The following is a 24,652-nucleotide window of genomic DNA, read 5'->3' as shown; positions in this document are numbered from 1 at the left end:
AAGGATAATTATTGAAAGTAAAACCATGTTAAGGTCTTTAATAAAAGCAATACAGTTGAAACAAAAAGATTTATTCAAACGGTTAAGTAGCTTTAGCAGTCAGTAAAGTCAGTCTTATTCTAAAAGTATTTTTAAAATGTGATGAAAAAGAATGTTTACCAAACCAAATAAAATCTTATCTTATGGGCCAAACAAAAGGCCGTTCTAATAAAGGATTTACACCAGTGTAAACTGTCATTTACACTGGTGTTTACCTAGGTTCGGATTTAATAGTCATGAATTACACTGGTTCAAACAACAACAACGTACAGTTTACACTGGGTAGATTTACACCAGTGTCAAGAAATGAAAACACTGGGTCCACCCTGTGTTTTCTGACTTACCCAGGGTAAACAGAGACCAGAAAACCATGCAGAGATGAGAACTTAATAGTTCAGAAAATTAAAAGCATTTAATAATTCTATTATTTAGGTTACACCGGGGGACACAAATACACCAGTGTAAATATACCCTTAGGGTTTACACCAGTGTATTGCATTTCTTTATTAGAACGGCCTAAACACACATTTAAATTTACGAACACAAACATAACTTATACATCTTTAGACTTCCACCATCTTTCAAACATCTGATTTAAGCCTTGTACAAGTTCAAGTACTGTAAGACCCCAAAATGTCATGCGATAATTTAGCAGAAGGGATAGAGGAGTTAGAACCATCAGAACTGGGAACTAAGGTATTTAGTGGGCAGTGGCTTAATTATCCCCCCCTGAATACGCCTGGAGGGGGGGGGGGGTTATTGGGTTTAGGTACTCAAGCCCCTCCCCCTAGAATCCTGGAGGTAATCACCCCTGAATAGCAGGGATTACTCACACATTGCAACTACATCTTACCCTTACCAGTTGTCCCCATCATAAAAAATCATTCCCAATTGATATATATATGTCTGCTTTTAACACCTTTTAAGAAAACATGTGAATAGAAGACTATTTTTATGGAAATAGAAGTGTTTGCAGCATTTCAATGTAAGCCAGTCTACGAGATGTAAATTGTCAAGGGGACATGACTATTGACGACAAAACTATTTTACAAAAATACCAGTCTGTTACAGATCAATGAAATGTAGTTAATTTAAAATTAATGACTATAATGAAGGATATAGAAGAAGGTGAAAGCTGAAAAGTAGGAAAGGAAGCCTTTATTTTATAGAGTTTGTTAATGCCGGAAATGAGTGGAATATTTGAATTAAACCCAACTAAAACCAATAATTTGATACACATCATGAGGGGGATATATATAAATTTAGGAAGTTTTGATTACAATATCACAATGTTTCAAAAAAAACTGTAACTTTTTCTAGCTTAGAGACATTACATGAATTGAAAATTCTAATTTATATCAAAGGGATGTGGCGTTTTTTTCGGTGCTATGGAAACGCCTCAACACGGAAACGTCTCAACACGGAAATGCCTCAAAAAAAAGCGGAAACCCCTCAAAAACCGGTTTTTTTGAGACGTTTCCGCAATTTCTGCAAGAAAAACGGAAATCCCTCAAAACCCAGTTTTTGAGGGGTTTCCTCTTTATTTTGAGGCGTTTCCTAAAATTTTTGAGGTAAAAAAAAGAGGAAACGCCTCAACAAAATAAAGTTTTAAAACTTTTTTCAAAAAACGGAAACGCCTCAAAAAAAAAACGGAAACGCCTCAAAAAAAAAGAGGAAACACCTCAACTTTAAATATTAGGAAACGCCTCAAAAATATTCGGAAATCCCTCAACATTTTCCAGTTTTGAGGGATTTCCCAAAAAAAAACGGAAATTCCTCAAAACCGGTTTTTGAGGCATTTCCGCGTTGAGACGTTTCCGTGTTGAGGCGTTTCCATAGCACCGTTTTTTTCAAGTGACCCTCCACGCAAAGATGGCACTGCCAGATTCACACGGGTACCCTTAATGTGCGCATTTTTACGGTTTAGGAAAACATTTGGAAGTTAAACGAATTAAACAATTTTAAACCTGAGAAAACGAAAATATCTTCCACATTATTGATCAGATAAAGTTTTCATGGGACGTACCATTGTCAATCCTTAATATAATAATAATTTTAATATGAGTATTGAAATCTTTTATTGATCATCGTAGGAGTACTGGGAGAAGAGTTACCAGCTGGAGCTCAACAATTTCTCCGACCACGGGGACGTTGGGGAGGTGTGGTTCGGAGAGGAGGCCGGGATGAGAATGATTAGTTGGTTGGTTAAAAATCCTGATCTTGTGGCTCCGACAGATAGTATCCTTGACAGTGGTACAGGTATAGACTAATATTAAAGATATAAAGGGGAATTTATTATCTTAAAAGTGCCCCTCCCCCACCCTTTTTTCTCTTAAAAAATACATTTTCCCAAATTAACAAGTTTGGTAAAGTGATGGTAATTGGTAAGTAAAGTAATTTTATTTAGTCATTATACAGTAATTAATGCTATTGTGTTTAGGGAACGGAATGCTTTGTGTTGATATTTTATTTAGTCATTATAAAGTAATTAATGCTAATTGTGTTTAGGGAACGGAATGCTTTGTGTTGATATTTTATTTAGTCATTATAAAGTAATTAATGCTAGTTGTGTTTAGGGAACGGAATGCTTTGTGTTGATATGGCGAGGGAAGGGTTCTCAAATATTACTGGTGTTGATTATTGTCAAGAAGCTATTGATCTCGCAGATAAGGTTAAAAATTATCTTCATGATTATGAACAATAATGATTAATTATAATAATAATTAACAATAACAAAAAATTGAAGACATAAAAAAAAATAACATAAAAAACAAGAAAAAAATAACTTGAAGTAAAAATATTTTTTTAAAATGAAAATTAAATAAAATAGATTACAATGAAAAATAATAATACAGATCGTAAAAAAAAGTAAACATAAAAGAATGTTTTAAGGTAAAATCATAATGAAATATAATCCTGTAGTATAAACAACTAGGTTGGGAACCAAGCTTAGCCTAGAAACTAAACTTTCTCTAAACTATTTAACCCACTAAACTAAGACATTTTGAACCAAGTTAAGAACATTCCCCTGGTTCTAGCAAGTTCCTCAGTCGAACTTTTAGGCAAATCAGTCATGGGGTTCCTAAGTTATGATCGGACATAAAAACAAACATGGGTCACTACTTTATAAAATAAGATAACTGAAACAATAATCTAAATATCAGTGAAAAATTGATAAAATGATAAGTATTCATTAATAATAAACACAAAATATCAAATTATAGTTGATGTATTTAATTTATGCGACTTTATTTAAAGGTTGCTAAGGAGTCTGGGGTCGAAGTTAAATTTGAAGTTGGAAATATACTACACATGGATTCTGCAGCACTAAAAGCAAAATATAAAGTATTCTTGTTTTTTTTTACACAGCAATTTTGTTACATCGCTTAACCTGAAGAGAGTAATTCCAAGTAACCCTCCGGTTACCACAGTACTATTTTAACGTCAATAACAATAAGGAATTATTGTCGGTTTTCTATCTTGGAAAAGTATAATATTCTTGCAAACTACTTGCTGTTATAGCGGAAATCCACAATTAAAAAGAATCAATTTTCAATCAATAAAATTAAGACATTTCATTCATCGTTTATCAGACAAAGGTTGAAAAGGTACTGTTGTAAATTGGATAAATGAAGGGTTACCTAAAATGACGTCTTTAAACCCTTAAAGCACAAAATTTAAGTGTAAATAATCTTCCTTGCTAAAACTAGTGACGAACCAATAAAGTTCCATCTAAAAAAAAATAAAAAAATTGTTGTCCACAAGTTTTATTTAGAATTGAAATTATTTAGGTTGTCACTGATAAGGGCACATTTGATGCTATAAGGGAAGAAATTGAAACATAGATTTTAATACATTAGATGAATGGCTAAAGTCCATAATTTGATGCAAATGATATATTCAAGTTATCAAATACTAGTTTTAAAGTGTACAGTGTACACTGAGGGCCTGGTGGTAAGATAAGAAAAATTAATTTCTGCTTTAATTCATTTATTATGTTTCATATTTTTTCTTAAAGTTTGGGAGGCAGTGCAAAGGAGGACAAAGAAACATACCTGAGAAACACATTTAATCTTCTGGAAGAGTCCGGAATATTTTTAATAACGTCCTGTAACTGGACTAAAGACGAGTTAATCAAACAGTTTGAGGAGTACTTTCACCCTCATCATGTCATTCCAACCCCGGTGTTCAGTTTTGGCGGAAAAACCGGGAACATGGTCTCCAGTGTTGTGTTCAAAAAGAGAAAATCGTGATTTTTTTCAGAGTAAAGATGGCCACCGGAAATTCATTGGCACGTGGTGTGTACGTAGTTGCTGCAAAACGTACAGCTTTCGGAGCCTTCGGGGGCACCCTGAAGGGACATTCCCCAACTGACCTTCAGGTTTGATCTGAAGATATCTTTTTAAATGAAAAATCTGGAGAAAACTTATAATTTCTGTTCAGGTTCACGCTGCACAAGCTGCAATGGCTGCCGGCGGAGTTAAAGCAGAAAACATTAGCTCTGTTTGTATTGGAAATGTACTTTCTGCATCTTCAGCAGATGCCCCCTACCTAGCTAGACATGTGGCTCTTCGCTGTGGTCTTGCCGTTCCTACTCCAGCACTCATAGGTACATAAACCCTTCCCGTCTCTACTCCAGCACTCATAGGTACATAAACCCTTCCCTACTCCAGCACTCATAGGTACATAAACCCTTCCCTTCCCTACTCCAGCACTCATAGGTACATGACCCCTTTCCCGTCCCTACTTCAGCGTTCACAGGTACATCCTTTCCGTTCTTAATCTTACTTCAACCCCTTCCCTTATCTACTCTATTTCTATGTAGATAACAATAAAACCATATTTTAATAGTACATAATATTTTATTCCTTATACTTTAATTGTTTACTCCTTATATCTTTGCAACCTGATGTCGTAAAACGTTTGATATTTCAAACTAAGAATTTAGTTGATATTATAGGAAAATACAGATTACTTATGATGACAAACAAACTTTATTCATAACGATTTTATTTTTAAAATATTTTTTTGTCCCCAGGACATGTTCGGGTTGTTACGATCTAATCTCTGAATTTTTCTTTTGCGAAAGTTTGATGTTATATGGGTTTATATATTGATCTACCAGGGGTTGTAATTTGGCAGCACTCTACGCTCATCTACGCTTCATTCATACTGAGAAGAGGGTTGACAAGATTCCAGCTGCCTAAAGGCTTCTTAGGCCTGAGAATAGTAGAGTGCAGGAATTTTTCTGATATACTGGAATAAAACCCGAGTGTTTTATCTACAGGAAACATCGCACTCATTGCTCCCAATCTTTGAAAGCCCGTATTGGATACCTCCAGATACCTATAGCTTGCAACCATAGTCTCTCCCTTCTTGTCCACCTTTCCTCTCTTGATCATCATTCACTTGTATCAATCCACTTAAAGCTTCTTTCTTGTTGAGTATAACACACGCGCCCTTTCAATGCGAGAGTTGGTTACAGCCGCCCCTTTGTCCTCCTACATCCATAAGGTGGTCATAACTGTTTACCCAGATGTCGGCTTCAAATGTTTTTGAGACCACAGGTTTGTGAGGAGTACGGGAATTGAACCCGTGAACACCAGTCTGGACACCAATCCAGTTACTGGCTTTGGAAAAGTGTGCTTAACTTCAGTGAGCTAACGAGAACTGGTATCACACACTCCCCACTCCACCCCTCAGTAACGATTTATGAAACCTACATTTCTTTTAAGAATAAGTAAAGTCATTTCGAGATTGTGTAATAACCCGTAGAACGTTCCTAAAAGTCTTAATTTGATTTTTTATGAATCCTTTCATTTCGTAGATTTTTAATGTTTTTATAAAAGATTTTTTTGCGTTAACAATTTTGTTTTTACTCTTTAGTTAGACCTTTGAAATGAAACGATATTTGTTGTCAGTGAACCGATTGTGTGGCTCTGGGTTCCAGTCTGTAGTGAACGGAGTGCAGGAGATCCTAGTAGGAGACTCAGAGATTGTTCTCACCGGAGGAACTGATAATATGTCGGCTTGTCCTTACGCTGTCAGGGATATCAGGTAACAGAGGATATTAACTTAAGATTGGGAGGGGAGGGGGTTGTTATTGGGGGGGCGAATGGTATATAAACTGTTAAGTAAAAAAGGATTTATTTGAAACTGAATTACCCCATTTAAAATCAAAGTTTCGAGCTGCAGATAAGTCGCAATAATATTACGACTTAAGTGTCGCAGAATTACTGATTTAACTTCAAGTCTAAAATTTATTAATTTTTTTATTTTTTGGAATCAGCTGGATTGATTACTCAGGGCTCTCAGCCAGGGTGTTCCATGTTGGATTTCCTGTCGGTTTTATCTATTATTTCAAGTAAATATATATCTAGGTTTGGAACTAAGTTGGGCCAGGATCCTAAACTGGAAGATATGATGTGGACCAGTCTAACAGACATGTTGGCTAAGGTTGGAACCACTCATTATTAAAATAAATGAAACTTAAAAATTAACAGTTTTCTGATCCCATTTGAAGGGTCTAAAAAACTAATTCACCACAACCCAAAAAACTTATTTGGCATGATGAAAGCTCTTAAATTAAAGTAAATTGAATTAAACATGTTTGCTTGATTTTTAAGCCTACATGTTAGATTTGATGATAAATTTTAAGATTTGCGGGATTATCATGATTAATGGATTTTTAGACTCCCATGGGAGTGACAGCAGAGAACCTAGCGGAGAAATATAACATTACAAGGGAGGAGTGTGATAACTTTGCTCTCAGGTAGCTAGGGTTTCATTTACTTTCGGCCCGTACAAATTAATTGATTCATTGATTGATCGATTGATTAATATTGTTTGGGTAATTAATTGATTCATTGACATACTATTTAATATTAACTCCACAAACATGGCGATTGCTGATTGATTGATTAATTGATTTACCAATAAAATAGTAAAAAGGCATGGCCATCTGCTGATTAAGAATGATTAATCGATTGATAATCAAATATTTAGATCCCTATAAAAATGGGCATCTGCTGATTAATTGATTGATGATCAAGTATTAAGATCCCAGGAAACATTGACAGCTGCTGATTGCAGAGTTGGCATGAAAAAAACGAGCCCAAAAAAACACCCAAAAGAAAACAATAAAACACACTTTAAAAAAACCACTTGCAAGTGGGCTTTTTTGTGTCTTATTGGTTTTTTTTTAATTTTTCTAATTAGTGCCTGTTTTTTCACCCTTATAATGATAAATTCTTCTAAAAGTAAGGTCTACTATCAACTGTGGTGATTTTTAGGGAGTTTACAGCACTTAAACTGACACATTTATTTTTTTCTTACGAATTTTCAAAATATGGTCGATAGAAAAAGGATACAAATCTCTTTATCATTCTTATGTGTGAGTGATCTGAAGTTTTTCGGTTTTTAACAGTGGTCTTCCTTCTTGAGCATATTAATATCTACCGATTAATCTGAGTAGACCCACCCCCAATCAGAAATATGTATCCAAGTAAGAAGATAAAAGTAGTCTGAAATTCATAAAACTATAATATAAAAAATTGAAGTTTTATTATGTATTTATTATGATTATAGCTTATTTTCACAACAATATTATTATTTTTCATAACTATAAAGCTCACTTTTTGCTGAAATAGTCTTATTATTATGAATTAGTATAAAGTTTTGTAGGTTTCAACTACTTTCAAATTGAAAAACGCAAAAAAGGCCCAACAAAAAAAATCAATTAACCCCAATAAAACCCACTGGGCTGTTTTTTTTTTTTTAACCGGGTTTTTTCACCCTGGATTGATTTATTAATAATCAAATATTAAGATCCTAGCGAATAATCAAAAAAGATCAAAGCAAATATGGGCAGCTGCTGAGTGATTGATTGATAATCAAATATTAAGATCCAAGCAAATATGGACAGCAGCTGATTGTTTGATAAGTTTATTGATAATTAAATTTTAAGGTCTCAGCAAACATGTGCAGCTTTCTGATTGATTAATTTATTGTTATACTAATTTATTTTAAGATCCCAGCAAACATGGGCGGCTGCTGCCCAGGCCGGAGTGTTCGCTGATGAAATTGCAGCTCTTAAGATAAAAACAAGAAAGGTGAACTTAATAAAAATATTTTGTTTATTCTAGTCTGGTTCCAGCTGAGGAAAAGAATGTTTATTACAGAATTACTTTTACTGAGCAGCCTCAATGTTCTCTAGCTTTTGACCAGAACGCCAAAAATCATAAATATTCGCTCTAACTTGACATATTGTTTATGTTTATGTTTAAGTGGTGTTGATTCTCAGGACTCCTATTGGAGTATAATGAGAATTATATTAACTTGTTTTTTGTGGGACTGCAATATCACATCAAAGCTTTAGTCCTTTCCCTTCAACTTCTGTGGGGGCACTGGGTTTGTTTACATTCCTCCCACAGAGTACAGTACACAATTTGCGTAGATCTGAGTTGAGCGTTCCTGTATATATTTCCTTGATTTTGCCAAGGTACTTTCGACACAAGACAGTGATGATATATAATACAGGGTGAGGTAGTGTTTGATACTGATGAGCATCCTAAACCTAAAACTACCCTGGAACAGTTAGTCAAGCTCCCAACAGTTTTCAAAAAGGTAAAAATAGATTATTTATTATATTATTTTAAGCTACTGTTATTTTTTTGTATTGTTTTTTAAATTTTTTTCTTTGTGTAGTTAATTTTTAACTTGATTATTATGTTGTTGTTAAGTCAAAAAGTTGGTGTAGTTGTAGTTGCAGTCGTTGTTGTTGTTGTTTAAACTTTGATTCAATTTAGTATATTATAGAATGGTGTAGTAACTGCTGCCTCTGCTAGTGGTATCTGTGACGGAGCTGCTGCAGTTATCATTGCAAGGTCATAAATTTACACACATACACCCCCCCCCCCCCCTGTTTCTGGATCAGGACTTATGAAGCTTGGTACTTGATAAGTATATTGGCTGGTAAAAATTATTAACTGTGTATTTGTAGTGAGGAAGCTGTTGCAAAGTATAATCTGACCCCTCTAGCTCGTATTGCTGGGTATGGAGTTGCTGGCTGTGATCCTACCATTATGGGAATAGGTCCCGTACCTGCCATTGGTAAGTATAATTATGCGCAGTCATTTGTAAATAAGGTAGTACTCTGCTATTGTGTATTAGTAAATGCAATTTTACTTTGCCATTGGTAAATAGGATAATACTCTTACATTGGTAAATATAATTTTACTCAGAAAATTAGTAAATAGATTAATACTCCTCCATTGAGAAGAGCAGGGTTACCAACAAAGGATAAGACTTAAATGACTACCTAAAACAGAATAAAACGGCATGCAAGCTGAAAGTCATTTGTCTGTAATAAAGTCATTAAAGAGTTTATTTAATGTTTAAGCACAAAACACATGTACACTGTAAAGCTGCAGATACTAAATAATCCCCACAGTCGTCTCTGAGGTCTCATCCTTTGAAGGTTATCGGTTTGAAGGATTCTAATAGTATTTATTTTATGTCTTTATTTTGTCAAGATCACTTCTAAAATATTGTTTTCTTTTGATTGCTTGTTAACGATTCTATTTAGAACAAGGGCATATAAAATATTTTATCTTGGTGAGGATTTCTGAATTATGATAAGATACTTTTGATGACGACAGAAAATGTTTTTGAACTCTACATTAATCTTCTAAAATTACAATTAAGGGTTTCATTTACAATACGATCGTGAAAATGAACAGAATGAAAATCTTTTAAGGGAGTAACCGGCATATGGTAGTTGAACTGAGAATGTAGTATTGTGGAGAATGTCGACTTTGCGCTCAAACTCCGTAATTATACATCATTAAAACGTTTTATATGTCTCAAATGAATCCTAAAAACTTCTCCACAATACTACATTCTCAGTTCAATTACCATACATTGCCGATCACTCCCTTTAAAGTCCGTGAATTTGAACTGAAAAAAGCTCTTTAATTTCGGTGAAAGTAAACTGAAAAAAAAAATCTTTAAATTCCGTGTTCAGGTGTTATGCTGGAGAAGGCTGGTTTAACTCTGGGTCAGATTGATCAGATTGAGATCAATGAGGCTTTCGGAGCTCAAACCCTGGCTTGCCAGAAGGCTCTGGATATACCCATGGAGAAGCTGAATACTTGTGGCGGTGCTATTGCTCTAGGACATCCTCTTGCAGCCTCTGGGGCAAGGTACAGTTGTCGGCGTTTATATCAATACAATGAAGACGATTTTTATACTTAACTTATGATTTTTAACATGCTTTTTGCAAATTTAAAGTTTTAAGTAAACCTCTTTGTTTCTATGTTCTTGTGAATCCTTGGAACAAGCTTGGTTGAATCAAAAATTTTAATCGACAATCGTCTTCATTGATTTTACGAGACGATTTAGTATACACAAAAAATACGAAAGTATCTGCACACTAAGTTTCTTATTCTGATATCTTAGCAACCTGATGACTTAGTTTTTTTTTGATAAATTATATTTCAATACTGCAGGTCTACGACATTATGTTTTGATTTTTTAAACAAATTCTTCTTAATTTTTTTAAATGGATGTTATAAAACTGATTTCAATGATCTGTAAATATAAAAAGAGAATGATTATATACTAAATACATACAGGGTGTCTCAAAAAAACGGGGGATAAGGCTCCTAAAGTTTCCAACTGGAGTGAGTAAATTTTTTAAAAATAAAGATAATCTCCGTTTGCACATAAGGGTCTATACAGACTTGTTTGCAATCAGATTTTCAAGATTGAGACCAGTATTGATATCTATGTACAATTCTGAGTCCGAGTCCAACTTTTAGCTTGTAGATCTAAAAATAACAATGGTACTGTAATAAACTGTAACCAAACTTTGAATGTAAAATTGTGCAAACAGAGATTATCTTTTTTTACCTAATTACTCACTCCATTTGGAAACTTTAGGAGCCTATAAAATTGTTAATTTAAATCTGCAGGCCTATTATATCTGAATTTGTACGTAGTTTTTAAAAATGGTTTCAATCTTGAAAATCCGATTACAAACGAGTCTACAGACCCTTATTCCCCAGTTTTTTTAAGTCACACTGCATATTTATATAAATTTTCTTGCTTCTTCGAATCTTCCAAGGTTGTTCGATCCAATTAGATATTTGTATTTTTTAATGAACTTGATGATCGGTTAATCCTTTGCTTTGCTCTTTTAAATTTTGTTATTGATTAAATACTATTAATTTTTTAGAATCTCCGCCCATCTAGTACACAAGCTCCGCCAGAATAAGCAAAAGTACGGTATTGGGTCTGCCTGTATCGGTGGCGGACAGGGTATCTCAATTCTCTTCGAAGCTGTTTAAACACCATTATCTTCATCATAGCATTTTAGTTCTGTATTTTAGATATTTCTTTGTAATCATGTTTTATTATAAATGCAATAAATTTCTATATTATTAATCATGATTAGATGAAGCTCAGGCCAAGGTGGTTCGTTGAGACATGGACTGTGTTTTCCCAGATTTGAAGTTTGAGTATCTAAAATAGTATATTTTACAGAGAATTTAAACGTAATTTTAAGCAACGTATTAAAGTTAGTGTGGTTAGAAGAAGAAACCGATCTTATTTTTTATTTAAAAATACGATCGAAGTGAGACCCGTGGCCGAATTTAAAGAATTTGAGCGGCGGTTTAAGTTTAAGCCGCGGCTTAAATTTGGATGGTTCCAATCAAATGTTTCAAGATTTAAGCCGGCGCTTAATTTAAACCGGGGTTTCGCAGATTTAAACCGCGGCTCAAATTCTTTAAATTCCATCTCCGTGCTTACAGGGGCGTATTCAGGAATTTGTCCAGGGTGCTCAGCAGTGTTTGAATTAAATAAACGGCTGAACTGATCGGGCCCAAATTATTTATGGCAACTTGCATGAAATAAAAAAATGTCTACATTTATTAATTTTGAAAAAGCATTGGTCCTCGAAAATTTATGATACAATTATAAAGAATAGATGGCGACTTGTGAAGCAACATTTAAATGTTAAAATTTATACTAGAAAAGGGGGGCGCATAGCGCTCTGTTAGCCATGTAAGAATTAAGAGAAAATTACTTACACTGAGATGTATTTATTCAAGTCTGCCGCGGAAACTGATGGTTTGGTTTCTCTGGCAGCTTGAAGTAAACTCTCCTGGGTTATCCAAACCTTGGAGCTTTCGTCCCTACTCTGAACCTTGTCTCTTGATAAGGATTCGTTCTTGTTAATGCTAGTCTGCTGAGCAGTGTATAGAACTGCTTTCAGGTCAGCTCCTGACAACCCATCTGTTAGGTCAGCTATCGCGGGTAGATCAACGCAGTCAGCTTTATCTAGATCTTTACTCAGTTTCCTGCGAATTTTAATACGTTTCTGTAAATCGTATTTATGCCCCGTTAAGAAAGGAACTTAACAGTTCCCTTAAACTATAATTTTTTAAATTCTTTATCTTTTCAACCTGATGGTATAAAACCTTTAATTTCAAACTCTTACTGCTTGATCTAGCAGAATTCGTGGTTTGAATAATCAAAGGTCTACAACATCAGGTTATAAAGATATTAGGAATAGAATTTGAGGCAAGCCTTTAGTCACATGTTGGAACAAACGGAAAATAATGAAATATTTTAAGCTCGAAATAAACATCCAGTAAATGAATTAAAATATTTACAGACCGTTTTCTAAAAAAGTATATATACAGAGTGTACCATTTCATAATGGATTTTTTCTTAACTTTTTAGGTTTAACACGTTCAGAAAACTCATAGAACTATGTGTTACATGTAAAACTTAATTATAGTTGCCTTATAAATTCTTACAAGTTTTCTGTAAATGTCTCAAAAATTATTTAGAACTATTACGATCCAACATGTATTAACCTGAGAATATCCAACCTATCCTCTGCTCCGGGTAAAGGACACAGCACTGATTTATCAATCCTACCAGGACGGACTAAAGCCGGATCTATAAGGTCTGGACGAGATGATGCTGCGATTATCCAGACTCCGTCTAGTCCCTCTACTCCGTCCAGTTGGGTGAGAAGCTGGTTCACAACCCGGTCAGTTACTCCTGTGCTATCATGTCCTCGCCTTGGAGCTAAACAAAACCTTTGCAATCTTTAATTAAGGAGAAGGAGGAGGCTGGGGTTTGTATACACATTTTAATCAATAACCATTATCGGAGCCAACTTTTTTATCAGTCCTTACAGCTAAATATTAACAAATTCAATCCTCCTATCTTGGTGTCTGTTCGTATAGAAAATATAGTTTATATTTTCGCATTCCATAAAATAAACATAAAACTATTTTTGACGGGAAAACTGTCTCATAAAGGATGAAAGAAATAATGGTTGCTTGTATAACTTTTTGATCATTTTTTATCTTACCCAAGCTGTCGAACTCGTCAAAGAAGAGAAGGCAAGGTTTTGCCGCCTGGGCTCGGAGAAAAATATCTCTAACATTTCTCTCACTTGCTCCGATATACTTGGAGAGCAGTTCCGGACCCTTGATGGAGATGTAGTTCAGATTACTGTAGGATGCAATTGACTCCGCTAGCAAAGTTTTCCCTGTTCCAGGTACTCCATAAAGCAGCACTCCCTTGGGCATCCGTACTCCAATCCTCCTGTAGATATCCTGGTGCAGGATTGGCCAGATCAGGGTTTGTATTAGGGTACTCTTCGCTAGCTCTAATCCTCCAACATCAGCTAGATCTCGTTTTATCGCTGGTTTCAGCGGTTTTCCCCATTTTGAGAGCGGAGTAAAATCATCTATTTCTCCTTGAAGGGTTTCTGGACCGATATTATCTCCCAAAGAAAGGATTTTTTCACAAAGCATTCTGATATCACAGGGATAAAATGATTCTAGGGAAACTGAGTCTAGAGCTGAGAAAGTATCCTTGAGATAGAACTTAACTAATCTATCTCTTTCCAGAGCAGAAGGGGGAGTTAGGTTCACTGTGTAAAGGAATGGAATTGATCCTTTCTTAGATTGGAGTTGGGGATTTAGACTGTCAACCGACTCAGCTATACCGACCACCATGATACCTCTAGGCAGAGAGTTCAGTAGCTCTTTGATCCAGGAGGATATAATGGTTGAGGTTTCATCCTGGTTTTCCTCCTGGGTTGGACATGCGATACACTCGAGGTTGTCTAGGATCAGTATTCCTGGTTTAAGGGTTAGAATTTCCTCTACTCCACCTCGTATCTTACTCTTGACAAAATCAAGTCGTTTGTTCTTGAGAACTGTGCAGTTTATATAAACACTGGAGACAGTGAACCTGGATGAACAAAACTTCTCCGAGAGGATTCCAACAAAAGTTGTTTTACCGGATCCGGATCCTCCGGTAACCAGGAGATGAACAGACCTAGAGATAGTGTTATTTAGTCCAATGGATGCTGAGATAAATCTTTCACAAGTTTCAAGTTTTTCCATGAAAATGTCGGAGACATATTTCTCCTTATTCTTGTAAAATGTAAGTTTTGGATTTTTGTAGTTTACATCAGATTTAGTCGAACCTGATTGTACGATCACTCTGCATCCCGGAGTAGTGATAATAAACTTTAAATCTGGTTCTACCGACACAGTTCCAGTACAATTAGTCACCGCTAGTGGGCTTTGATCACTAAAAATATGACTATCCTTTTCAAACAATCCTTGAAAATCAACCTCAACCGTATGTTTTTCTGAATTTTGAAATATTTTCAATCTGATTTCTGCAACAAGATTATAATTAGTTTGGTCTGCTGTCAAAGATTGCAGGAATATTTGACTCCCAATGGCTAAATGTTTACAATGTATCAGAAGAGGAGAGAGGTATACAGTTCCAGGTTCAAGGTTTTCACACATATCCACCCTTACGTAAACACTAGTCAATTCCTTGGATCCGTCCTCCTTCTTCTCCAACCCTGAGAGTTGAGCGAAGAAGTATAGTTTGCTCGTCTCAAAACTAGAGATCCGACAGAGTGTAGATACAGTGATCGAGCTATCAACCTGAACTCGAAGGAAACCTTTAAATTTGGTTAAAAATAAATTCGGTGTTAGCTTGTTTTGAGCGGAACTATCAGAACTTTTATTAGCAAACCAGTCAAAAAAGGGAAACGCAGTAAATTTCGTTTTATTTGTTTCATCAATGGTTGGTAGAGGTTCATCAAAGTCTTCAATCTCATCCTCGGAGAACTCAAACCCATCCTCGTCATCCTCGAAAGGATTAATGATCTCCAGCTCAGTCGATTGTTGGAGGATTACTGCAGGTTTATCAGGGACTAATGCAACAACTTTTAACCTAAAGAGGATTAACTTGTTATGAAATATGCCAAACGTGGAGTATGAGAAACGGAGATGTAGGATGATTGATTGAGGAAAGAGGGTAAAAGATAAAGCATTAAGTATTAAATCATAAATCATAAAGGTTCAAGGATAAAAGATAATGGATTTAAGGATAAAGAATTAAAGGATATAGGATTAAAGGATAAAGAATTAAAGGATAAAGGATTAAAGGATAACAAATAAAGTAAAAGCATAAAGGATAACAGATAAAGCATAGATTAATTAAAATAACAGATATGCACTAGATGTCGTCGTAGAGAAGGGTCTTGTAATTCTACGAAGACTAAGCGAAACTTCTCACAGGGTGAGAGTTTCATTCAAATCTTGAAAAGACGACATCTATTGTCCTATCTGTTGTTTTAAATAATCTATGAGATAAAGTATATTTTATAAGTATAAAGGATGAAGAATAAACCAGTAAGGATAAAAGATAAAGAATCATAGATTGAGGACATAGGATGAAGGATGAAGAATGAAGGATGTAGGATTAAGAATGAGAAAGATGTAGGATTAAGGATGAGAAGAATGAATGAAGAAGAAAAAAGAATGAAGGATGTAGGATGAAGGAAGAAGAATGTAGGATGAAGGATGAAGGATGAAGGATGAAAGATGGAGGATGAAGGATGAAGGATGAAGGATGAAGGACGTAGGATGAAGAAGGAAGGATGTAGGATTAAGGATGAGAATGAAGAAGGAAGAAGAAAAAAAGGATGTAGATGAGGGAAGAAAAAAGTAGGATGAAGGTGGAAGAAAGTAGGATGAAGGAAGAAGGAAGTAGAAAGTAGGATGTAGGATGAAGGATGAAGAAAGTAGGATTTAGGATGAAGGATGAAGAATGAAGGATGAGAAGTATGAAAGAAGAAAAATAAAGAATGTGGGATGAAGGATGAAGAATGTAGAATGAAGGATGAGAAGGATGAAGGAAGAAAAATTAAGGATGTAAGATGAAAGATGCAGAATGAAGAATAAAGGATAAAGGATGAAGGATAAAGGATAAAGGATAAAGGATAAAGGATGAAGGATGAAGGATCTAGGATGTAGGATGAAGAAAATAAGATTAAAAAGAGTAATGACGGCTGTATTTAGAATTGATAAATGATGAATGAAAAATAAATGATAATAAAGCATAGAATGAAAGATGATAAATAAAAATGAAGGATTGAGAACAAAGAAGTAACGATCATAAATAAAATGTTAAAGATAAAGGACTCCTGAAGAAGGATCAAAGCCGAAAGGATAAGAATAAGGATGCTCAAAACGAAATTGAAAAAACAAAAGATAACCTTAATTTTATCGATTTCACATAAATTTGAATTATCGATTTCCTTTGAAGAACTCGAACTTGCTCTAGGATTGATTGTTCCACGCCTAAAAAAAGTTAAAAATTGCAAAATATATTTCATATTCTTTTTATTATTTTCTCTAGCCTATTTTGCCCAGTGACTACTCAAGATATCTATTTTTTTAATTAGATAAATATACTAGTTAGAATGTTATTATTATTACAGTGATAACCAGACAACTTTTGAATAGGAAAACGACAAATTATAGCACTACTTAAAGGGTCTGTAAAGGAAAAATGAAAGGGGTATAGGCTTTCACTTGCTATCACTTTAGCTCTTGATTGCGACCCATGAAAGTTTTATCTGATGTTCCTGTCTCGAGAAATTGATATAAAACTGTGTTAAAATTATACGAAAGTTCATATATATAAAAAATTTTTGAAAATCTTAAACTTAAATCATATGACCAGAACTATCACCAATGGCAGAGCAGTATACTGGTAACGTGTCTCCGCCTGTATCACGTGACCACTTTACTCAACTGCCGTTGGTGGAATTTCTGGTCAAGCAATTCGGACGTATAAACAATATTATGAATTAAATCTATAAAAAATAGAAATAACAAAAATAAAATTAGAATTGGAGTAAACCTAAGTTACAATTAGCTTTCTCTGGGATATCATCGTTTTCAGATTAGTTGCTTATTTGCTGAATTTGATCTTTTAAAACCCACTACTTTTATACAAAATTGTATATATATTAATTTTCGTATAAATTTGCCAAAGTTGTATATCAATTTCTCGAGATAGGAACATCAGATATAACTTTCATGGGTCGCGATCGAGAGCTAAAGTGATCAGCTTTCAGCCTATACCCATTTCATTTTTCCTTTACAGTCCCTTTTAGTGTATTTGATATTGTTACAAAGCAAATAATTCTACCATACACTAGATCATTATTTTAGTGAAATGGGTCTGTTAACATTATACATTGCAGCTTTAAAAAAATGACACGAAAAACTGGAATCTTCTGTAAAACTTTAAGAAACAAAATAATTACAAAAAAGGTAAGTGTTCACTGGAATCTTTACCATTTTGGTTAAGTTTAATGATATCCCAGTCAGCTGGTGATGCTGGAGAAACTGAAACCCTCTCTGCTGAACCTATCTCCTCTCTCCGGGGTTTCTCCAACCTTACTTCGGAGCAGGATCCTAGTCCTAACATTGATCCGACTTCAATCGTGTCCGCCTCTTCATTACTTTTACCTAAATATTCATACTTATTCCTTAGTAATCTATATATATATATGTATAATATATATATTATATATTATATACTTTACTTGTCTGTCAGTCTGTTTGTTTGTCTGTTTATATCCAATAAAAATCAAAACGGCTGAACCGATCGGGCCCAAATTTTGTGTGGGACCTCACATGACCTCAGGGAAGGTATATGGATGATCAAAATTTCAAACATTTGCCTCCAACAAAATTCGTTTTTAATAAATTTTAAAAATCCACGAACTTTTAATGTTGTTTTACAATATATACAAAGAAAAAAAGTTCACAATTCAAATATAAGATGAGCGCGAAGCGCCCTGAAATCCTTGTACATTTATAAAGTATTAATTTCTGTTTGTGTGTCTGACTGTTTGTCATAACTCAGGAACACATGGACTGATTTGCCGCAAATTTTAATTGGAAAACTTGGTAAAACCACAAGAATGTTCTTAGCTTGTTTTAAAAACTCCAAGTTGAGTGGGTTGACTCAAGACTAATTGATGGGTTCTCAAGCTATATGACTAGTATAAGTTTAAAAAAATAATATTTCCAATCTTCAACTAGCTGTACTAATGAGAGTAGACACAAGGAAAGGTGAGAATGTTTGTTTACATTTCACTGTGACGTATTATGTTTATTGTAAATACACAAATACACATGAGACCCCCTTGGATGAAGGGGGATGAGATTAGTGCAATAAAGAGGAAGAAAACTAGATGGAGAGTATTTACCAAATCTCAAAAACTCAAAACAAACAGGACTTTTTACTTTATAAAAAAGCAGAAAAAGAGGTTAAACGAAGATACCAGGCACGATATGAGACCATTGGAGTTAAAAACGAGTTTTATCATTTGCAAAGGATGCATAGATGCATAGACTTGTATAAGAAATATATACAAGTTTATATACGGCTGCATAGGATGCATAGTTGCATAGATGCATAGACCTGTATAAGAAATATATACAAGTTTATATACGGTTGCATAGGATGCATAGATGCATAGATGCATAGATGCATAGACTTGTATAAGAAATATATACAAGTTTATATACGGCTGCATAGGATCCATAGATGCATAGGATGCATAGACTTGCATAAGAAATATATACAAGTTTATATACGGCTGCATAGGATGCATAGGATGCATAGACTTGTATAAGAAATATATACAAGTTTATATACGGCTGCATAGGATGCATAGGATGCATAGGATGCATAGACTTGTATAAGAAATATATAAAAGTTTATATACAGCTGCATAGGATGCATAAAATGCATAGATGCATAGACTTGTATAAGAAAATACATACAAGTTTATATACGGCTGCATAGGATGCATAGGATGCAACTACTTGTATAAGAAAATACATACAAGTTTATATACGGCTGCATAGGATGCATAGATGCATAGACTTGTATAAGAAATATATACAAGAATATATACGGCTGCATAGGATGCATAGACTTGTATTGGAAAATATATAAAAGAATATATACGGCTGCATAGGATGCATAGGATGCATAGATGCATAGACTTGTATTGTAAAATATATACAAGTTTATATACGGCTGCATAGGATGCATAGGATGCATAGATGCATAGACTTGTATAAGAAATATATACAAGTTTATATACGGCTGCACAGGATGCATAGGATGCATAGGATGCATAGACTTGTTTAAGAAATATATACAAGAATATATACGGCTGCATAGGATGCATAGGATGCATAGACTTGAATAAGAAATATATACAAGTTTATATACGGCTGCATAGGATGCGATACCAGACTGGCCTCGAATATCCTCAATCTAAAGCATAAAAGTTTTAATAGTGAATTGAGAAAACACTCTTTTAGTGTTAGAACTCCCAAACTTTGGAATGAAATCGATGACAGTGTTAGATCTTCTAAAACTCTGAACAGTTTTAAGAGAAAATATGACGAGATGTATGGCCCAAAACATAACTAAATGTTTGGGGCCAACAAAAGCCCATGAACCGCTTTACATGGCCACGCATGTGGCTCTCCTAGCGTGCACAGGCCAAGTAACCAAGTAACCAAGTAACAACATTAACAAACCCCGTCAAACTAACCTAAATCATGTCGTAAGATTGAAGTCTTATATGTTTTATCATAAATCATTTTCTTTAAAGAGCTATTAATAAGAACAACGTTTTCTTGAATTTCTTATATGTAATCAGATAAATTAGTATTTATTATACTACGAGGTCGCAAAGTTGTAACTAGTAATGTCATATAAATTTGACCTTTGCCTCCTGGCTAGTTTACATACAACATAAATTAGTATTTATTATACTACGAGGTCGCAAAGTTGTAACTAGTAATGTCGCATAAATTTGGCCTTTGCCTCCTGGCTAGTTTACATACAAAATAAATTAGTATTTATTTTACTACGAGGTCGCAAAGTTGTAACTAGTAATACAACATAAAGCAGTGATTCTAAGCTAGGCCATCCTGCCCTGCCAAGGAAAACGCCGGTCTTAAAAAAATATTTATTTTGATAAAATTACAGGGTGTCCTACATAATATTAGATCGTTTATAGCTTTAATTTGAGATTTTTGGTCAATTCAAAATAATAAAAAAATGAATTAAGCTAATATTAAAATTTGTATGCAGAAAATACTACAGTTAAACCCTAAATAAGCCATAGATCGAAAGAATTCATCAAATGTCATATTCTTCACTTTCTTATCGCGGAATTTTTTTAATTAAATGATTATATGGAGCTCTCTAAAACTGTTCCCGCATATTCATGGTTATTTATTTATTTTCACAAATACTGAGATTTACGTGAAATAGTAAAACCATTGAAAAATTTTCACGACATTTGATAAATTCTTTCGATATACAGGTCATTTAGGGTTTAACTGTAGGTTTTTCGAGTATTATGTGCGTTAAAGCTTAGAGATAATCCAATATGATATCGAACGCTTTATAGTTCAAACTCCAGTCCTAATTCGTTATTTCAAAATGTGTACACAACCCCTATCCCCTCTCCTTGGTTATAAATATCCTTGCAGTGTTCAATGTTTCTTGTATAAATAAATTACAGGGTGTCCCAAAAAACATGGAAATTCAGTGACGAATTCGATATCGTCTTTTCAAATAATTCTTTGATTTAGTATAGTGATACCTACTGAGAAAGCTGTAATCTGTAAGAGTTTCGTCTGCTATGTTTACATTTTGTTTGTTTATGTTTTGACTGCAACCGGTTGTACTTAGTATTACAGTATACAAACAGAGTAAACTTGTCCGTATTCACTGTTCATCTTGTGGAGACATTATAGACACATCTTTGCAGTCTTTTACCCTTTTCATTAAATAAACTCTAGCAGACATAATAATATTATGGCTTTTGAAATTAGGTATAACAGTGCTAATTCATAACAAAGACGATATCGAATTCGTCACTGAATTCCCATGTTTTTTGGGACACCCTGTATTTAAAACAGTAGTATATCTGAGCTTGGGAACGTATAGTGGATATCGATATCAATGCTTGATCTCAATTTATAGTCAATCTGCAGATTAACTAATCTTTATTAAATTTCCGCAACGCTATTGTACCCAGAGCTGAAAACTTTAGAATGAAATATCCAGATATCCCGTCGAATAATTAATCTGGAGTTTAAATTCATGTGGAGAACAAGCAATATTTAATCTGGATATTAATTTAAGAAACTCTTTCTCTGGATATCCAACACAAAAGTTTTCAGCTCAGAAAGGATAACTGAAATGAAGAGATTAAGCATTAATCCTCAAATTAAAAGTTCCAACAGTGGATACAGGAATCAAGGATCGAGATTATAAGTATCCAACACGCAAGTTCCCAGCTCTGTTCTAAGAGTTCTAACCTACTGAGAGGAATATTGGTTTTCCATCTTTAATCAGCTTAATCACAGGAACCTTAATACAATTCATATAATGGACATGGTAATAGACCTACAAAATATGGAGTAAACATAATGAAATTACATTAGTAGTGAAAATAATAGGTAAAATAGTAAATAATCCAACATTTTATCTGTATATAAATTAGTAATCTCTGTCAGTTTGTTTGAATGTCTGGTCATAACTCATGAACCCCTGGACCAATTAGATTCAAATATTGATTTGGGAACTTATAGAACCATAGAAAAGGGTTTGCGTTGAGTTGAGTGGGTTGACTTTTTTGATTTCGTAATTACAGTTCAGATTAAAGTTGGAAATGAGATTCAGGGGATTCAGAACGCTTGGATTCTTGATTTAAGATAGTTTTAGGAAAGACCTTGGTTCAGGTTTATATTAGAGATGGGTTTCAGGGTTTGGAATGTTCTAAATTCAGGATAAAAAATAGTTTTGGGATAGAATTTATAATTACAGTTCAGGTTAATGATTGAGTTAGGTATTCAGGGTTTGGAGTGTTCTATTTTCAGGATTAGAGATAGTTTTGGGATAGAATTCATAATTACGGTTCTAGGTTCAGGATTATAGATAGGTTTGGGATAAAATCTTTGTATGATTACTGCTCACTGCTCAGGTATATGTCAGAGATGAGTTTCAGGGTTTGGAGTGTTCTATATTCAGGATTAGAGATAGTTTTGGGATAGAATTCATGATTACGGTTCAGGTTAGTGATTATTCAGAGTTTGAAGTGTTGTGTTCCAGGTTCAGGATAAAAAATAATTTTAGAAAAGGATTAATAATTACGGTTCAGGTTAATGATTGAGCTAGGTATTCAGGGTTTAAATTATTTCTGATTAAGCTTTTCAATGTAAATTGTGCATAGCTTGGTTAAGAGTTAAGATTCAGGGTTTGGTCACTGGTGTCTGCTGGTTCGGGATTAATGAAGTTTTAGCAACTTTTAGGATTGGATTCGTAATTCGGGTTTATATTTGTTAAAGTAAGGACTCAGGTTCAGATTAATTGGTTCAAGAGTAGAGTTAAGTTGCTGGATCATAATAAGGACTTTTGGTTTGAATTCATGAATAATTAACGATAAGGGTTCTTTTCGATCAAGGTTTAGGTTGACAGTTTTGTTAAAAAATATAGATTTAGGAATTTCAAATTAGGAATGAAATGGGGTTATGAGGTTTTTATCATAATATGTTTAAGAATATCAGAGGGGGAACAATGCGGAATAGCCCCCCCCCCCTGAATAAATTCCATTCCACGCCCCTGTTCCGATACTTTTTTCTTGTTGAAAACATAATGTAAGTAAAAAAATAGTTTTTATACAAATTTTACCTCAAACAACAACAATGTGAAATCCCCCATCCACTTGCCGGGAATCGTAACAAAATGTTTTTCATATTCTATCTGTTTCAAATTACATAACACAGTGGAACTCATCTTACAACTTTGGTAAACAATTTATATCTAAATTTCAAGAAGCTCTACTGAGACTTGAGAGGTCTGAAAGATAAGAAGATGGCATGGAATTCTTTTAATAGGCCTACTCGGTCTACCTTACTTTGCGACATAAATAATTCGAAAGCAAGTTTTCAATGTTTACAATAAACTCTTATTGTACCGGGGTAGAAAAAATATTTTATTTTAACAAATAAACCTTTTTTAACATAAAAACTGTTTTAAAATTTTCTGCAATAAAAATATAATCTGATATTTAACCCTGTTTTTTTGTACTCTACCGGCTCCCCTCCCCCTTTCCCCCCCCACTATAGTCAGAGTCAGGTAGTCTTACCATTACCAACGAGTGTACAGTTTTCATTTTCAAATGCATGCACGATAATTTGAAAGACAGCAAAATGATCCCTTTGTTCAATTTTTTTGCGTCATTGAGGCTTTACTGTACTTGAAGGCCAAACTGACCTCGTAGTAACCTTTGTGTTAACAGTTAGTTCGGATAAGTCGGGTCTAAAGCTCTTTATTCTTTATTTAGTGTCCTTAAAGCAGCTTTTCACATCTTGCAGTTATTTTGTTGCATCTGATCTAGTCATGGTGATTTTTGTTGTAACTTTTCAGCCATTTCTATAATGAACGGTTCGAAAAAGTTATTGAAGTAACACAGTCGCTCCGGTCGCATGGATGGACACATATTGGGTCTTTCCTGGAGAACGATTTTTGGACACCCCCCCCCCACCGGCCTCCTCCTATCAATTTTGTACGTGACTACATTTATTTAGGGTTAATTTAGGTTAAGACACTTTCTGAGCCGAGCGCTGCGGCTAGGACAGGCTAGGGGGCCGAGTGCGGGTCTGTCCTAGTGAACGATTTTGGACCCCCCTTCTATCAATTTTGTACATGACCAAATTAGTATTTATTTAGCATTATTTAGGGTTAGGTAAAGGTTAGGGTAAGACACTTTCTGTGCCGAGCGCTGCGGCTTGGATTGGCTAGGGGGCCGAGCGCTGCGGCCACGGGTTAGATTAGTTAAGACACTTTCTGAGCCGAGCGCTGCGGCTAGGATGGGCTAGGAGGCCGAGCGCTGCGGCCAGGGGTTAGATTAAGTTGAGACACTTTCTGTGAGATCCATGTACAAAATTGATAGGAGGGGAGGAGGGACCCCGAGCGCTGCGGCCACGAGTTAGGTTAAGTTAAGACACTCTCTGTAAGACCCATGTTCAAAATTGACAGGAATCGTTCTCTAGGAAATCACCCATATGTTTGACCGATCCGTCACTTGGTTTTAGAGCACTTCAGAACCTGCATTACCGACACGACTTTGGACCTTGGAGTAAATTTTTATGTTAACAAA

At 34.6% G+C, this 24,652-nt stretch overlaps 3 protein-coding genes across 3 annotated transcripts; 2 read left to right on the top strand and 1 right to left on the bottom strand.

The window, feature by feature from the left end:
• The first annotated feature begins 474 nt into the window (after positions 1–474).
• On the top strand, positions 475–4,303 carry LOC111713156 (EEF1A lysine methyltransferase 2-like). The gene is made up of 6 exons (XM_023487964.1): positions 475–735; positions 2,133–2,298; positions 2,616–2,710; positions 3,298–3,384; positions 3,831–3,865; positions 4,058–4,303. Exons 1-6 carry the CDS (start codon positions 673–675, stop codon positions 4,290–4,292), a joined length of 681 nt encoding a protein of 226 aa, XP_023343732.1. The 5' UTR covers positions 475–672; the 3' UTR covers positions 4,293–4,303.
• Positions 4,289–11,484, top strand: LOC111713155 (3-ketoacyl-CoA thiolase, mitochondrial-like). Its single transcript, XM_023487963.1, has 11 exons — positions 4,289–4,420; positions 4,483–4,648; positions 5,961–6,096; positions 6,420–6,495; positions 6,732–6,811; positions 8,069–8,150; positions 8,578–8,664; positions 8,857–8,924; positions 9,041–9,150; positions 10,064–10,241; positions 11,276–11,484. Exons 1-11 carry the CDS (start codon positions 4,310–4,312, stop codon positions 11,385–11,387), a joined length of 1,206 nt encoding a protein of 401 aa, XP_023343731.1. The 5' UTR covers positions 4,289–4,309; the 3' UTR covers positions 11,388–11,484.
• Positions 11,417–23,426, bottom strand: LOC111713154 (peroxisome biogenesis factor 1). Its single transcript, XM_023487962.1, has 8 exons — positions 23,182–23,426; positions 21,810–21,861; positions 17,742–17,915; positions 16,652–16,736; positions 13,430–15,324; positions 12,924–13,140; positions 12,132–12,401; positions 11,417–11,562 (listed from the first exon to the last, which is right to left on the bottom strand). The coding sequence occupies exons 1-8, from the start codon at positions 23,284–23,286 to the stop codon at positions 11,502–11,504; spliced, it is 2,859 nt and encodes a 952-aa protein (XP_023343730.1). The 5' UTR covers positions 23,287–23,426; the 3' UTR covers positions 11,417–11,501.
• Positions 23,427–24,652: the final 1,226 nt, after the last annotated feature.

The sequence above is a fragment of the Eurytemora carolleeae genome, unplaced genomic scaffold, assembly GCF_000591075.1.
Source record: "Eurytemora carolleeae unplaced genomic scaffold, Eaff_2.0 scaffold1384, whole genome shotgun sequence".
Taxonomy (NCBI): domain Eukaryota; kingdom Metazoa; phylum Arthropoda; class Copepoda; order Calanoida; family Temoridae; genus Eurytemora; species Eurytemora carolleeae.
The sequence above is the reverse complement of the archived record's forward strand: the minus strand, read 5'-3'. Positions and strand labels throughout refer to the sequence as shown.

What these genes read in the sequence shown, in the direction of transcription:
- LOC111713156 (XM_023487964.1), top strand. Translation starts at nt 673, where the DNA reads ATGTCATGCGATAATTTAGCAGAAGGGATAGAGGAGTTAGAACCATCA. An exon ending in CATCAGAACTGGGAACTAAG is followed by an intron (nt 736 to 2,132) that starts GTATTTAGTGGG and finishes TGATCATCGTAG; the next exon opens with GAGTACTGGGAGAAGAGTTA. An exon ending in CTATTGATCTCGCAGATAAG is followed by an intron (nt 2,711 to 3,297) that starts GTTAAAAATTAT and finishes CTTTATTTAAAG; the next exon opens with GTTGCTAAGGAGTCTGGGGT.
- LOC111713155 (XM_023487963.1), top strand. Translation starts at nt 4,310, where the DNA reads ATGGCCACCGGAAATTCATTGGCACGTGGTGTGTACGTAGTTGCTGCA. An exon ending in TAACAGACATGTTGGCTAAG is followed by an intron (nt 6,496 to 6,731) that starts GTTGGAACCACT and finishes ATGGATTTTTAG; the next exon opens with ACTCCCATGGGAGTGACAGC. An exon ending in TTAAGATAAAAACAAGAAAG is followed by an intron (nt 8,151 to 8,577) that starts GTGAACTTAATA and finishes TATATAATACAG; the next exon opens with GGTGAGGTAGTGTTTGATAC.
- LOC111713154 (XM_023487962.1), bottom strand. Translation starts at nt 23,286, where the DNA reads ATGAGTTCCACTGTGTTATGTAATTTGAAACAGATAGAATATGAAAAA. An exon ending in ACCAATATTCCTCTCAGTAG is followed by an intron (nt 17,916 to 21,809) that starts GTTAGAACTCTT and finishes ATGAATATTTAG; the next exon opens with GTAAAAGTAATGAAGAGGCG. An exon ending in TTGAATAAATACATCTCAGT is followed by an intron (nt 11,563 to 12,131) that starts GTAAGTAATTTT and finishes ATACTATTTTAG; the next exon opens with ATACTCAAACTTCAAATCTG.